The 16,632-nt window shown below is 37.9% G+C and overlaps 1 protein-coding gene across 1 annotated transcript; it reads right to left on the bottom strand.

Moving 5' to 3' along the window:
* Positions 1-8,530: 8,530 nt before the first annotated feature.
* Positions 8,531-10,249, bottom strand: LOC149213754 (uncharacterized). The gene has a single exon (XM_089389137.1). The coding sequence runs from the start codon at positions 10,247-10,249 to the stop codon at positions 8,531-8,533; it is 1,719 nt and encodes a 572-aa protein (XP_089245263.1).
* Between the last annotated feature and the right edge of the window lie 6,383 nt (positions 10,250-16,632).

Genomic DNA, 16,632 nt, shown 5'->3' with positions numbered 1-16,632 from the left:
TTCGTATGGTATTCAGTGTTGACCAGCTATGTTGATGCCACTGGATAATGCTTTGCCTAAAGTAGAGGCGCACGCGATGGACAGTGATGCGTGATTGTAATTTGACTGCATGGAAAAGTATCCCAAGTACGACACCAAACAGTAGTTTTGGCCTGGTGGTGAAATGATCTGTTTAGGAATGGAATTTTATTTCCTCGTGAAATATGGTTAAAATTTCTTAGAAAATGCCAAATTGACTTGTGATAAAAGAAAATGCCAAAAAGATAGAAAATAATCAGTGATCCGTGGTGCATCGTACTCCTTTGTGGGGCCTTTGGCATGGATGATAGACTGACTTCTGGTGGAATACTCTCCTTCACCCCTTTACCATTATGGACAACACTGTAGGACCCCACATTCACGCAATTGGCGCGGTATGGAATTAATTTTCTCGATCCTGGCAAATGCATGTACATGGACTGTGATGTGTGACTGTAATTTCACTGCATATGGAAAAGTATCCCAAGTACGACAACAAACAGTAGTTTTGGCCTGGTGGTGAAATGATCTGTTTAGGGATGGAATTTTATTTACTCGTGAAATATGGTTAAAATTCTTTAGAAACAGTTTTCTTCGTTAAAGTTGTTGCAGTCACATTTGATGGATTATTTCAAATTGAAATTTCTACCTGATTAGACTTAGGCCTGGAGTTTGATATGTTCTCATTTTCAAAACCTAAATACAGCATAATTTAAAATGTAAAATGTGTAAAATATATTTCAATTTGAAATATAAATTATTTTTATCTCAGTAATATTTATATAAATTATCAAAAAATTTATATTATTTATATTACTATGAAATAAACAAGGTTGAACAGCTAGTGTTTCTTCCGTTTAGTTTAATTATTGAATTTTGAAAAGTATGAACTAATAGCCACCTTTGAACAAGGGCTACATTACACATACTCTAGCTTAGTTTAAATATAGCTGAATTAGAGTAAAAAATGATACTTTCATTAAAGTGATTGAGAGAGATGTAATCATAATATTGGACAAAGTATAAGCCATAGTTTTAAATTTATGTGCAAACCTTTGGGTTTGATTGTATTAACTTTTAATTAATCATCTTTTCATAATAATGGGCAAAGTATAAGCCATAGTTTTAAATTTTATGTGCAAAGGGTTGAGTTTGATAAGCCATAGTTTTAAATTTTATGTGCAAAGGGTTGAGTTTGATTGTATTAACTTTTAATTAATCATCTTTTCATAATAATGGGCAAAGTATAAGCCATAATTTTAAATTTTATGTGTAAAGGGTTGATTTTGATTATATTAGTCTTCCATTAATCATCTTTTTTTAAGTTCCTTGTTTCATAACTAATATTCTTTTGGCCAAATCATTTTACAAAATCACAAAGTTTTCAAATTAGAACAATCATAATGTAAGATCATGATGTTGTTAAATTGAAACATTTTCATACTTGTATTTAATGTGGTAAAAAGGTGTCTTAGACAATCACAAAACTGTCTAATTTGAAACATCCAAATAATACCAATTTGTGTAATACTAATTGCATGTTGATTTTTATTTTTAAATATAGCTAACATGTTTTTTTATTGATTATCTCATAAGGGACATGTAGACTCTCAGTGGAGCACTAAAGAAATTACATCTCTCTTCTATTGGTTATAGAATGCTCTTTTCCACACAATAATTTTTTATTATTTTTTAAATAGAAATTATATGACACTTTTAAGTACTATTTGGTGAAGTATCAAGTAATATGGTGTTATTCATGGTTTTTGGATTAATGAGGTATTTGAATATCATTTTATTGCACAATTTGAGGTTACTACAAAGTTGAAATCCCATTAAAAAAATGACCTAATGGCTTAATAGGTGGAAGAAATGTTGCACTAATAAAATTCCAAGTGTTTTTTAGTATAGGAACAATGGACTTTCTCTAAATCATAATATTTAATTTTAATTGTACTATCTATCTTGTATATTGAGTTTATTGTAAAAAAAAATATTCTCTCAAAAATAAACTCATTTTTATCACTTTACATATTTAAATTTCCCATAAACATTAAAAGAACATTAAAACAATATTAAATTGTATTATTTAATTATATATATAATTTATATATTTAGTATGTTTTCATTGATTGGGAAGATATCATGATAACATAAGTTATGGTAACTTAGATAGAAAAAAATTAAATTATATATATAATATTTTTTTATTAAAATTAAATTAATTATTTTTACACAAAATTAATTTAGTGTTTAATAACACTCATAATCCTAGTAGTAGTATATATGTCATTGTTGAATGATTTGGTATTTATTAATCAACTAAGTTAATTTTAAAAACTTATTGTAATAAATTAGTTGTGTTATAATGTTTTCATAAATTAATTAATATAAACTATATTATTTAATTATATATATAATTTATATATTTAGTATGTTTTTATTGACTAGGAAGATATCATGATAACATAAGTTATGGTAACTAAGATAGAAAAAAGAAAATTATATATATATTTTTATTAAAATTAAATTAATTATTTTTACACAAAATTTATTTAGTGTTTTATAACACTCATAATCCTAGTAATGGTATATATGCCATTGTTGAATGATTTGGTATTTATTAATCAACTAAGTTAATTTTAAAAACTTATTGGAATAAATTAGTTGTGTTGTAATGTTTTCATAAATTAATTAATATAATTAGATAATGAAAAGTTACAATTTTGATAATGAAATTTTTGTATTTCAAAAATTTTGATATATGTATATATATATATATATATATATATATATATATATAGATATATATATATATATATATATATTTATTTTGCAATAAATCCATTTTTTTAAATTTTAATAATTGAAATTTATAATTCTACTAATTAATCAAATTTTTATCAAATTTATTTTAAAAATATATATAAAATAATAAAATTTATTTGTTACATAAGTCATATAATCTATTTTAAAAGAACTTTTTTTGACATTTTTTCTGATTCATTTTAATCAAAATTTCGCTGAGATTTTTATAAACTTGAGTTTAAGTTGTTTAATCTATAGAATTCACTTGAGTTTAAGTTGTTTAATCTGTAGAATTCACACCCCGGAGGTTTTTCAGGCATTAAATCCATTTATGCATTCAAAAATGCATTTTAAACAATAAAAAATCACATTCTTTCTTGAAATTGTTTTGTCGGATTCTAGTGAAAAAGTTTATTTTGTCTATAAGTTAGTCTACTCAATTTTAAAATAATATTTTTGAAATTTCAATCTTATTTATTAAAAAATATTAATTAAATAAATAAAAATCTTATTAAAAGATCTAAATATTGAATACCAAAAATTATAATCCCAAAATAATATGTCCTAGATTTCAATTTAAATTATATAGTTAATAAATGAATAGTTTAAATTATCAAATCGTGAATCTACTTAATTTTGAAATTCAATATCCATAGATTATAATGGTGTTGTCTACTGAGGTGGCAAATTTACCTGGAAGTCAAAAAATAGCCCAAATCCAACTTTATTTCTCAACAAATCTGATAGGAGTGCTTGAATCCTATTTTTGATGGTGGAAATGGATTCAGCACAATAAAAAAACATTGTGGCACCCTAAATTTTGAAACTTGACAGTTATAACGAGGATTCCCAAAATTTCTTCCTAATTTGATCAAAAGTTAAAAAAAAAAACTACATTATTTTCCAAGCAAATTTGAAGCCTCATTAGACTACGTGGATTACAATTAAATAACTTAAATATTAAATACCTAACACAACTATTTTAAAATTGCATAAAAGACGGGTAGAAACTTTCTTCGAATGTCCTGCTCATGGAAATTAGTTTTAATTAAATAAATAAAGTATTAAATATTTAACATGACTCATTCCAGGAAAACGATAATCATGGATAACTTTTGAATGATTTGAATTTCGTACTTATAAAATGTGCCTTATTTTTCAATTTTAATATTTATAAAAAGATAAAGTTCTCTCCTATTATATTAAAAATGTCAATTAGAAGACATGATATCTAATTTTATATTAAAAGGGGCGTTTTGTAAAAGCTTAAAACAAGGATCGGGAGGAAAGAGCATGTTATATCACACACACAACTAGAGGATTCCAGGTACAGTTAATTACGATTGATATGACAAGTTCATAATGTTAAAGGTTAAATAATGACTACAAAATAAGACTCCAACTCCTCTTCACCAATCAAAATTTAAATAAATAAAATTTAATAATTAAAAAAATAAATTATTTTTAGTCTAATGTCCACTTTACATATTCACCCGGATGCGGGTGGTATCAAGTCATATTAATGACAAGCCGCACACTAAAGGCAGCTGGTAGGGCAAACGGCAGGTGGAGTTTTTGCCGAGGACGCGTCGCAGGTGGGCAACAGTGCTTAAGGGTATGTGAATTCAATTCTGGGCAGTCTCGAATGTTGGTTTTGCAGGCCGGAGTAAATGCAGGCATGCATGATCGACAGAGAATTTGGTATATTGTCATGGATCGGTTCATAACACCTGGTTCAGTCACTGGAGCGATTCATTATGCGGCAGAGCTGTCTCAGAACCTCTGTCTAGTGTTCCGAATCTGGCTATTAGCGTGGATTGGTAATCTCCTCGAAGCTGTTTGCGTTCCTCAGGTTATAGATCTTCTCTGTTTCAATCTCTCTGCTAGTCAATTTGTGCTTTTGAGGATGCCCCGACGCCGCGGTGTTCCTCGCAGAGGCAGTCATACAGGGAATAGAGGCCAACCTTCTCGCCCTGTTCCTCAAAATGTCATCCCTATTGCCTCTGCGTCTCCTTCATCTCCGCCTCTAGAACAAGCCAGGCCCATTCCGAACAGTTCATTCCAGACCGCCAGATTCACTTTCCAAAGCCGGCTTAATAGGCCCATTTTGACAGCAAGCCTCACTATCGTTCTCGCGGAGGAAGACAGTAATCAGGTTAGCTCGGCTAATACTACCCCCTCTCAGTCTCAGGGAGACAGCGTGCTTCTCGGGGACCTGACAGGGATGGTGTTCCAGGCAGATAACCAGCAAGAAGGTGGCCATGTCTCGGAGGTGCCACAACATCCCGTGGATCCGGCTCAAAATGATATTGTGCCTTGCGGCCCGACTCAGTGGGCAGGTGGTGTTTTAAATTTGGTGACCACTCCTGATGGTGGCGAACCTGTTTATGATGACAGTGGGTTTGTGACCTGGGTTGCTTCTACCAGTCAAGCGGAAGCGGAAATGCCAGACTCATCAAAGCATGCAGATTAGAACTGTTTCCTCTCTGCCGGGTGGTCTAAGTAATTTTGGGTATGTGTCGTTAATTCTGAGGATAAATGTCTCCGTCTGGTCCACACTCTGGCTACGGAGAGGGGCCAATGTCTTTCCAATCTCTGTTTTCTGTTATAGATATGGTTATGTTAGCTGCTTCTCAATTTTTGTGGTCAATACAGGGCATGATGAGCTCAGTCTGGGTAATCTTTTTAAGTATGTCAGTGCCCGAACCAAAAATTTTGTAGTATGTTTTGTAAATTCGGCATTAAGCCTGAACTGTAAGGTCTTTGAGTTTTTGATAGAGGAATGGCCGCGGCCTCCTCAGAGGTTCTAACCTCTTTGTATATATTTTTACTTTTCTTTAATAGAATTAGCATTTACGGAGAAAAAAAATGTCCACTTTACATATTGTTTAAAAAATATTGGTCAACAATAAATTAATTCAAAGGTCAACATATTTCTGAATACATTATACTCTTTCCTGCGGCACGGATAATAAGATAATTGTTCTAAAAAAGCACTCTGAAATATTTTCTCGCATCTTGTAATATAAAGAATTACTTGAGAAGTTCTGGAGTTGTTAACAATTTCTATTTATAATTTAATTTTTTTATAACTTTTATTTGTTTGGTTTTTCAATTAAATATTATTGATGAATTTTGAATATTAAAATTTTAAATTTTTGAAAGGAAATAATTCTATAATTTTTTAACAAATGGAATTTTCCTATTATTCATAGTGCAAAAATTTGCAAAAATATAACAATTATACAATATTTTGCAAGTGTCTTATTTCAATGTCAGTGGATGGCGTGAGGTTGAATTTTATTTTCTTTTTAAATAGAGGCACAATATTTTATCTAGGTGGAATATTGTTCATCTGAGAGGGTTATTTATGATGGTGATTTCACTGACCCACTTCATCTACCAGTGTTACATTTAAATTAATTATTAAACAAATCCTTGGCCATTACACATTAAATGGAAATGAATCGCTTCATTCATAATATGATGAATCAAATTGTTCAACATCGCATTGCGCCAAAGGTTGTCTCAATATGAAAATCAATCATGGTCAATCATAGTCCAACATCGCATTGTGACAAAGATTGTCTCAATAAGAAAATCAACCATGGTCAATCATGTCCAACCAGTGTCTAACGTTGCATTGTACCAAAGGTTGGCTCAACATGAACATCAATCATGGTCAACCATTGTCCAACGTCGTATTGTGAAAAAGATTGTGTCAATATGAAAATAAGTCGTGGTCAACCATGGCCAACCATGTTTATTTTAGGGTGTATAATATTTATGTTTGGGTTTATATACCTTGGGTTTATAATATTTATACCTTAGGTTTAATATCATTTCCTTGGGTTTATAATCCTTTAGGTTTTCAGTATTAATCCATTGGGTTTATTGTTCACTTGAGTTTATAATATTTATCTTAGAATTTATATACCTTGGGTTTATAATATTAATCTCTTGGGTTTATGTATTAGTCTGAGCATTCATATTCCTAGGGTATAATGTTATCCATAAGGTTCATGATACTAATTCTAGGGTTTATAATCATAGTCAATCATTCACAACCATGGTGCAATGTCACATTGTGACAAATATTGTCTTAATAAGAAAATCAACCATGGACAAATGTCACAGTGCGAAAAAAATCATTTGTGTATGAAAATAAACCATGGTAAAACATGGTAAACCATGTTTATTTTAGGGTTTATATACCTTAGGCTTATAATATTTATCCCTTGGCTTTAATATTATTCCCTTTGAATTTTATATTAATCCCTTGGGTTTATTGTTCCCTTGGGTTTATAATATCGATCCCTTCAATTTATTAATCTAAAGGTTCATATTCCTAGGGTATAATATTACTCAAAGGGTTTATAATATTAATATTTAGGTTTAACATTAATCTTTGGGTTTATAATCATGCTCAACCATGGTCCAATTTTAGATTGCTACAAAGATTTTCTCAATATGAAAATCAACCATGGTCCAACATTGTGTTGTTACAAAGATTGTCTCCATATGAAAATCAATCATGGTCAACCATGGTCAACCACAGTCCTGCGTCACATTATGACAAAGATTGTCTCAATATGAAAATCAACTATGGTCAACCATGATCGTTTTAGGGTTTATAATATTTATCTTAGGGTTTATATACCTTGAGTTTATAATATTGATCCCTTAGGTTTAATATTATTTCCCTGGGTTTATAATGCCTTGGGTGTTTAGTATAAATCCCTTGGGTTTATTGTTTCCCAAGGTTTATAATGCCTTGGGTGTTTAGTATAAATCCCTTGGGTTTATTATTTCCCCAGGTTTATAATATCAATCTCTTGGGTTTATTATTCCTTTGAGTTTATAATATCAACTATGGTCAACCATGGCCAACCATTGTTAAACATCGCATTATGCCAAAGGTTGTATCAATATGAAAATCATATGCGGTGAACCATGGTCAACCATGTTTATTTTAGGGTTTTGGTTTAATATTATTCCCTTAGGTTTATAATCCATTGGGTTTATATACCTTGGGTTTATAATATTAGTCCCTTGGGTTTAATATTATTCCCTTGGGTTTATAATACCTTGGGGTTTTAGAATTTATCCCTTGGGTTTATCAATCTAAGGGTTCATCTCCATTCGGTTTATCAATCCATTGGTCCAATGTCACATTTTGACAATCGTGGTCAACCATGGTCCAAACTCGCATTATGACAAAGATTATATCAATATGAAAATCAACCATGGTCAACCATGGCCAACCATTGTCCAACGTCACATTGTACCAAAGGTTGTCTCAATATGAAAATCAATCACGGCCAACCATTTTCCAATGGCACATTATGAAAAAGATTGTGTCAATATGAAAATAAATCGTGGTCAACCATGACCAACCATATTTATTTTAGGGTTTATAATATTTATGTTTGGGTTTATAATATTATTTTTTTTTCCACTGGAAAAATCAGTAACTTTCATTAATGTTTGAAAATTACATAAAGCAGATGCCGAGGCATTACTGGATTGTTCATACAAAATTCACCTCATCAAGGTGTTGTTCTGTAGGTATAAGCAAAACTGTTCTGTGTACATTCATCTGACTGTGCATTCTATCTATTGTCCGAAAGAGGACTCTGTTTATAAACATAATATCCATGTTCTATATATGTCTATTAACAAAAAACAAAAACGCCATTGACTATCAGCTGTTGGGACTGTTGTCCCTTTGTTCTCTTTGATCTATGAATGGCCTGTGGTAAAATTGATACTCCTCTGCTCCATTCTGCTCCACTATTATCCCCTCGCCTCGGGGAAGTAACGAGGCCTCTTTGGATAATTTGTCAGCCTCGCTGTTATGCTCTCTGTAAATATGTAAACATGTGCAATGGTTAAATGCTGCTTTGAGTATGAGTGCATCATGTAATAAATTGCTGAGAGTGTGTGTATGACAAGTAGTGATATTGTTAATCCAGTTAACAACCACCAATGAGTCCCCAAATATATTGATTCTTGTATGATGATGTGATAATGCAAAATGTAGAAGATTGTGGACAGCAGAGAGCTCAGCGAAATTATTTGATCCATTGCCAAAGCCCATTTTAGCAAGGTATCGATGGTGTTCATTTATGTGCAATACAAAACCCCCGCCACATCCATCCTGATTTGCTGCTCCGTCGAAGAATGCCCACGGGATGGTTCTATCAAAGTTGGGCATGGGCTGTATGGATCTCGGTCTCGGGGGTGGAGGGTCTGGTAACTCATGATATGCTGCAATGATGGTGGCCTCTACCCGATTCCATGATATCAATCGGTCTTCAAATATAGCCCGATTTCGAGCAAGCCATATATGCCAAGTAGCCACAGGTGGAAGGTTTTGTAATTTAGTGCCCGGATGACAGTGAGACCAAGTATCCCAAGCACTCCTAATATCGATCCCTTTCCAATTGACAGCGATACCCAATAGATTACATATGTTGTTCCATAGGTTGAGGATGACAGGGCAGAGGAGGAATATATGATCCTGAGTCTTTGATGCATTTTTACAGAAGATACACCATGATGGGCCAAAAATGGCTCTGCGGGTGAGATGTTCCCCTGTGGGTACATTGTCGTTTAGTGCACACCAAAGGAAAAGTTTGGTCCGTGGAGGAGCCTTGAGCTTCCAAATGCATTGCCACCAAGACTGTAACGATTCAGGCATTCTGTGAGAAATGAGAGCAGTGTATCCAAATTTTGGAGCATATATACCATGATCAGCAATGCACCAAATAAGTTCATCCGGTCCTTGTTTTATACGAATGTGAGATTCAGATAATGCCTCAGTATAGCGATCCCATTCCTGATGCCATTGTAAAGGGAGATCCAATTGCTGAGCGGATTTCCAAGCCTGGGAAAATATATCAGTGCGCTGTTGGTCTGCGATCTGTGCAAAATGTCGGATATCCCGGGCCTGAAGGTGCATTATAAGATCTGGATTAAGGATATGTCTACCCCCACAGTTAATCCAAGGGTCCAAACCAATTCTACCTGTCAATCCATCATTAATGCGCCAAGCAAGATTGTTCCGAATGAGAGGAAGGGATTGAATCAAGGCCTTACAAACCGATGAGCATCCCATTGTTGACCAAGTAGGGAAACGGGCCCAATCCAAAATATTATGAGGCCAAATGTATTTATAATAGACTACCTGTGTCCAGAGACTTTGACAAGTAAGCAGTGTCCACCCCATCTTGGCGGCCAGTGCTTTTGCAAATTCAGGCAGTTCCTTTAGTCCCCATCCTCCCCACTTTTTGGGCAATGAGATTTTCTTCCATCTGATCCATGCAAATACTCTTTTATCCTGACTCCCATTCCAGAGGTATCGGTTGCATAACTGCTGTAGCCGCCCCAGGATGTTCCTAGGAATCCAGGCAAGGGCCATCTAGAACACCGGGGTGGCTTCTAATACAGACTTTATGAGCACCAGTCTACCAGCCCTGGAGAGATATCTGAAGCTCCATCCTGTGAGTCTTTTTTCCAATTTGGCAACCAACCAGACCCAGTCAGCAATCCTTTGGCAAGTAGGTTTCAGATTGAAACCCAAATATTTGAGACCTCTATCCAGGGGGTGGACCGAGTAAGGAAATGCTTGTAGGCCAGTCTGGGTCTCCTGTATAGATGTGTGTGCACAGGTAATGGTTGATTTCATCTGGTTTGGCATCATACCCGTGGCAGAGGAAAAAAGTTGTAGAATCTTTGAGGAAGTTCGAGTGTCACGAACACTGCCATTGAGAAGTATAAGAACATCATCCACAAAGAGTAGATGAGTGAGATAGCAAAGGTCAGTTATGCGAAGGCCCCCTATGTCTCCAAATCGCTTGGCCGCTTCCATGAGGCGGCTGAGACCTTCCATGACCAGCAGGAAGAGAAGGGGCGATAGAGGACACCCCTGTCTCAGACCCCTCTCCGAATGAAAAAAATTTGTGGCCGAACCATTGATAAGAATACTGAAAGATGGAGTGGTAATGCAGGCCATGATCCAAGAAATATATGCATGAGGGAAACCCAGATGGATGAGGATCATTTTGAGATAGAGCCAGCTGACATGGTCAAAAGCTTTTGACAGATCGATTTTGAGGAGGATGGCTTTTAAGTTCTTCGACCAGATGGAATGGAGGGCTTCTTGAGCGAGTCCAATGGCCTCATGGATCTATCTAGATTCGAGAAAAGCAAATTGCTGCGGGGCAATGGAACGGGAGAGGATAGGTCTAAGACGATTTGCAATGGTCTTCGAGATGATTTTATAGAGGCAGTTACAAAAAGAGATGGGTCTGTAGTCATCAAAGGATGCTGGGGAGTCAGATTTGGGGATGAGAGCGATGAATGTAGAGTTGATGGCATGATATAATGATCCAGAAGTTCGGCTTTCTTCAACCACCTGTAGTAAGTCCTGACCCAAAACATCGAAGAAGGCTGTGTAGAATTCGATGGTCCATCCGTCCGGCCCCGGGCTTTTGTCTTTTTTGAACCATTTGAGAACTCCTTCCAGTTCCTCAACAGTGACCGGGTCAGTTAAGGTCTCCACATCTTCTTCCTCCACGAATCTCGGGAAGTGGTTAGCCACATTAATAATATCCAGTAAGTTTTCTTCTCGTGGACTCTTGTAGAGGTTCCTGAAATGAGTGATGCCCAGGTGAGCGAGCTTATTGAAATTGTCCGCTATTTCTCCATCCGGGGTAGGGAGCTTCCAGATAGTATTAGATACCTTCCTGCACTTTGCAAAGTTATGGAAAAACTTTGTGTTGTCATCCCCAGCTTGAATCCATAAAGCTCGGCTCCTTAATCTAATGGATTCCTCTCTCTCTTTGAGAATCTTGGCTTTTTGATTCTCAAGATCAATAAGCCTACATTTGTCCGCAGCTGTCATGAAGCCCTGTCCTCTGTCATCGGTGAGTGAACATAAGTCCGCTTCAATATGGGAGAGCTGTGCTGTTTCACGTTCCAATTTCACCCTTGCCCACTTGATAGTAATATGTTTGATTTCTGAAAGGTTCCTGCAGAAACCTTTGGCAAGAGGAACAGAGTCATTGATGGGATGAGAGGCCCAGTAATCCTTTATCAGCTGGATATAGTCCGGATCCTTCAGCCAAGAGGGATTAAATTTGAAGGGTGCCTTGGGTTTCTTGGAAGGACCCTGAATCTCCAGGTATATAGGATTGTGGTCCGATACCCCCCCCCCGAGCCAACCCATTGTCTGAAGAGATGCAGGTGCTGAAGAAGAGGGCCCTTTAACAGAAATCTGTCAAGTCTGCGGGCAAGTGCAGCATCCCCAACCCGTCGGTTCCGCCATGTAGGAAGGAGACGCTGCAAAGGAATATCCGAGAAATCTGATTGTTCCAGTAGATTAGTCATATAATCAGTGATAGAGTCAATTTGAGCCTCAGTGCCGCATGACTCCCTGAAACCCAGAGAGAAATTGAGATCTCCTCCTATAATAACATGGTCTTCATTCAGCAGGGGTAGCTGAAGAGTATTCCGCCAGAATGATTCTCTCTGGGAGCATGGAGCATATATATTGACAATCCTGAGATCCATGCCAAGATCAGCCGAGAAGAAATCCAATCCAATGAACCCTGCACCTCCCCAGGTTGAGATAGGATTTATGGACCGAGGGTTTAATCCAATGGCTAGACCCCCAGATCGTCCCACAACATCATTTGCAAAAAAACTCCATCCTGGGACCATGGCTTGCATGACACGAATAATTTGATCTGCAGAGCAGAGGGTTTCTTGTAGCATGATAATGTCGATAGGCTCAGTATCAATGAGCCGCTTCATGGCTAGTTTTTTGGAGGAACTAGCCAGTCCTCTGCAATTAAAAGAAAGACACTTCATGGGGGAACACCTCTCGGGGTGTGTCCTGCTCTAAGAACCCCGTCAATGGTCGCTTGTCGGCCAGAGACCACCTCTGCCCCAGCTTGTTTGATGGCTTTAGAAAGGTGTGATTTTCTCCCTCTGGTATGCAATGATGCCCCCTCAGGTATGACAATGCCCAGACCCGAGTGACCGACAGCCTACTCTTTTGATGGATTCCGAGACCGAAGGAAATAAGGGTGAGGAGGGGAGGATGGGCACGGGGAGGAGAAAGACTCGGGAGATGTAGTAGAGATAATAGGGTCAGTGCATGCAAGAGGAGATGATAATGTGCAGGGAATCATGGATATATGTGCAGATGGACCAGAGGCATGATAATCATCAATAGACGAATGCAAAGTTGGGAGAAAAGAAACAGAGATCATACCCGCTTCTACCGCTGAACGAGCCCTAGTTTTTGGAGGTGAGGATCTCCGGATCCCAGCATCGTCCGCAGGTGGAGAAGCCGAAGGGGCCGGTCCAGCAGAAGGAGGGCGAGATATGATGGGGGAAGCCGTCCTGGTAGTCGCCGGGGTGCCTTTCATCGAATCTCCAGCTTTCTTATTGAGTGGATAGTCCTTCGCGAGGTGTCCCACTTTGTGGCATCGTCTGCAATGGAAGGGAACCCCTTCATAGTCCAACAACTGAACACGAATGCACCTACCCCACTGAAGCGTGATCTGTTCCTCGAGTCCCTCTCGAGTGTACAGATGAACCAAGGTCCGTGCAAGTGTTCGATTCCCAGATTCCACATAAGTGCTATCGTAGTCCAAATATGTCCCCAGGGCATTGCCAACCCTAATAAAGACTTCTTCGTCCCAGAATGGAATTGGTAAACCTGGGAGTCTCACCCAAATTGGTCCGGCACCGAGCTGTTCGCGCTCTGGATCGAAGAGGGGATTCCAGCGCTTGAGAAGGATCGGGGCCATTTCAATATGCCAATATCGGCCCAAAACGAGGTTTGTTTGACTGACCTTGGAGAATTTAAGAGAGAACCATCCTCTGGGGAGGACATGGACCTCTGGAAGGTCGAAAAGGACTCCACCCCAGATCTCCTTAACCCAAAGATTGAGCCTCTGCCTCGAGTATGATCGACCCCTGACGTGCCCAACCAACACGGTGTTCGCAATGTCCATATAGTCGCCTAGAGGCTTTGCTTCGTCGAATTTGATGGAGATGTCCCTTGCCGTCGATCTGACACACTTTACCTTTTTAGATCCGGATCAGGGGGCCGACGGATGATCCACCAGGGGATTAGTGATACCTTCCCGGGGAAAAGGGTTAGTGGGGAGGGAAGAAACCGCAGGCGTCTCAAAGCATCGGAAGGGCGGATACCTGAGGCAGATGGATGAGTCGCAGGTGTAGATGTCTGCGGAGGGTGAGGCACCGAAGGGATGGACGCCAGAGGGTCAAATGCAGGCGATGGGGGAGTATGGGAGGCCAGGAATTGTAGAGACCCAGGCGAAAGCGGAGGAACCTCGAAAGGCGGAGATACAGGAGGAAAAACTTCTGCAGAGGATGGAACGGGAGCCGGAAAAGGTTGGTGCGCCGGAATAGAAGAGGATGCGGAATGGGGGAGCTGAGAGCGAGAGGTAAAATGAGGAATCCCGAAAATAACATTCTCCGGCGAGGGGTCCGCCGAATAATCCACCGCTTCATTCTCCCAGTTATCCATAACTGATACTATGTCGGTAACCGAAAGGGACAGGCGAGGATTCCGATGGTGAAGCTGCAGCTGTAGAGTGCAGAACCGTGACCGCAGCAGATGTCCGTCGCGGAGCTATCGAACCCTATGCCCTACGAACCGTCGAAACCGATGCCCTACGAACCGCAGGAGATGCGCATGAAACCCTAACCCTGTCCTTTTCGCGAGCCCATTTCGTCCCACACCAGACTTGTCTCCGTTGGAGGTCCGTTTGGGTTTATAATATTTATCCCTTGGGTTTAATATTATTCCCTTGTGTTTATAATCCTTTGCATTTTTAGTCTTAATTGGTTGGGTTTATTGTTCCTTTGGGTTCATAATATTTATCTTAGAATTTATGTACCTTGGGTTTATAACATTAATCTCTTTGGTTTATGTATAATTCTAAGGGTTCATATTCCTAGGGTATAATATTATCCATAAGGTTTATAATATTAATCCTAGGGTTTAATATAAACCCTTTCCAGGTTTATTATCATGGTCAACCATGGTGCAATGCCACATTGTGACAAAGATTGTCTCAATAAGAAAATTAGTCATGGTCAACCATGGTCAAATGTCGCATTGTGATAAAGATCATCTCTATATGAAAATCAACCATGGTAAAACATGGTCAACCATGTTTATTTTAGGGCTTATAACATTTAGTTTAGGGTTTGTATACCTTGGGTTTATAATATTTATCCCTTGGCTTTAATATTATTCCCTTGAGATTTTAGTATTAATCCCTTGGGTTTATAATATCAATCCTTCTAGTTTATTAATTTAAGGGTTCATATTACTAGGGTATAATATTAATCCGTCGCAGTTTCTACCTATGGATCTGAAAAATGCATACAAGAAACTACAGTTCGTCCTCTTTCTGTACCTTCTTACGAAATTTCAATCCGATCCCCAGAGAGAAATTTATGATGATTTTTCCCAGGTCACCTGTTTGGAATGTAATTCAGGAGTCTGCAAAAAGACCAACTTCCTCAGATCATATCTCCGCAAATATAGCGCGAAAAGCTTTGAAATTTGGACCCGAGATTCAACACAATTTCTTCTCAAATGGGTTTTTTTTGCAACTTCTGAAATGTCGCAAAAAAAAAAAAAAAAAAAAAAAAAAAAAAGTTATAGCGAAAATGCCACGATGACCTGTTTGGAGCAGCGAAACCCTAGAATCCAAAGCTCTGATACCAAATGTTATGAAACCAGATCAAGAAAAGATAGAAAAGATAGATCAACGCCTTAGAATTCAGCCTCTTCGAGGGGGAAACCTCCTTTACATTACATAAATGAACAATTCTTGGATGATTCAAATGAAAAAACCTCCTTTCTATATATAGGAGTCTAAGGAGTCACAATATAATCCAGCCGACCTAACAATAATAATATAAAGCCACAAAAATAACAATAGAGGGATTCTATGGGGCACAGTAATAACAATATGGGGGAAATAGGGGCACAACGATATTAATAAGGGGTATAACTACAATAGTAATGAGGTAATCACTAGTATTATAGGGACCCAACACTGTGCAATCTTTAACTGGCTGTGCTTCTGCCCATCGAATCAAATATTCAGTCGCAGTGATAATATAGCGTGCGCCCGTATTTCCTTGCGGTTCAATAGGCCTGTCGAAGTCGATCACCCATTTCTCAAATGGCTATAGTGTTACCTGTGGCTGAAGTGGCATTTCATCCCTTCGCAATGGCTTGCCTGTTTGTTGGCATACATCGCAGGCCCGACAGTATGCTTTTGAATCTTGATGTAGGGTGGGCCACCATAATCCAGCACAAAGAACCTTCTAGGCCGTGGCGCGGCCCGCATAATGTCCTCCAGCAACCCCTCCACGTGCTTCGGCAAGGATCTGTTTTTGCTCAAACTCTGGTACATATCTACATAATATCTCATCATGGCCCATCTTGTAGAGATGGCCGGCAATCACAGTGAAATCTGCTACTCGTGTCACCAATTCCTTCTTCTGTTGCACAGAATATCCCTATGGTGCAATGTCGGTAGTCAAAAAATATATTATATCTTCAAAGTGGCCATCCCCAATGCGCACTGCATACAACTGGGCGTCCGGGAGTCCTTCTTATAGATTCGTGGGTTCCTCGCCCATCTCAATCTGGGATAAGTGGTCTGGACCCGCATTCAGACATCCTGGCTTTACAACAACCTCAAAATCATATTCCTGAAACAACAGCAACCATCGACAGAT

This window comes from Pinus tabuliformis, chromosome 1_1 (assembly GCF_031772625.1).
Source record: "Pinus tabuliformis cultivar Carrire ecotype Pingquan chromosome 1_1, CPIR1, whole genome shotgun sequence".
Classification (NCBI taxonomy): domain Eukaryota; kingdom Viridiplantae; phylum Streptophyta; class Pinopsida; order Pinales; family Pinaceae; genus Pinus; species Pinus tabuliformis.
Note: the sequence above shows the minus strand (reverse complement) of the source record. Positions and strands in the feature narration are given on the sequence as shown.

Bases quoted from the DNA above. Each gene is read 5' to 3' on its own strand.
- LOC149213754 (XM_089389137.1), bottom strand. From the start codon at position 10,249: ATGGCCCTTGCCTGGATTCCTAGGAACATCCTGGGGCGGCTACAGCAG.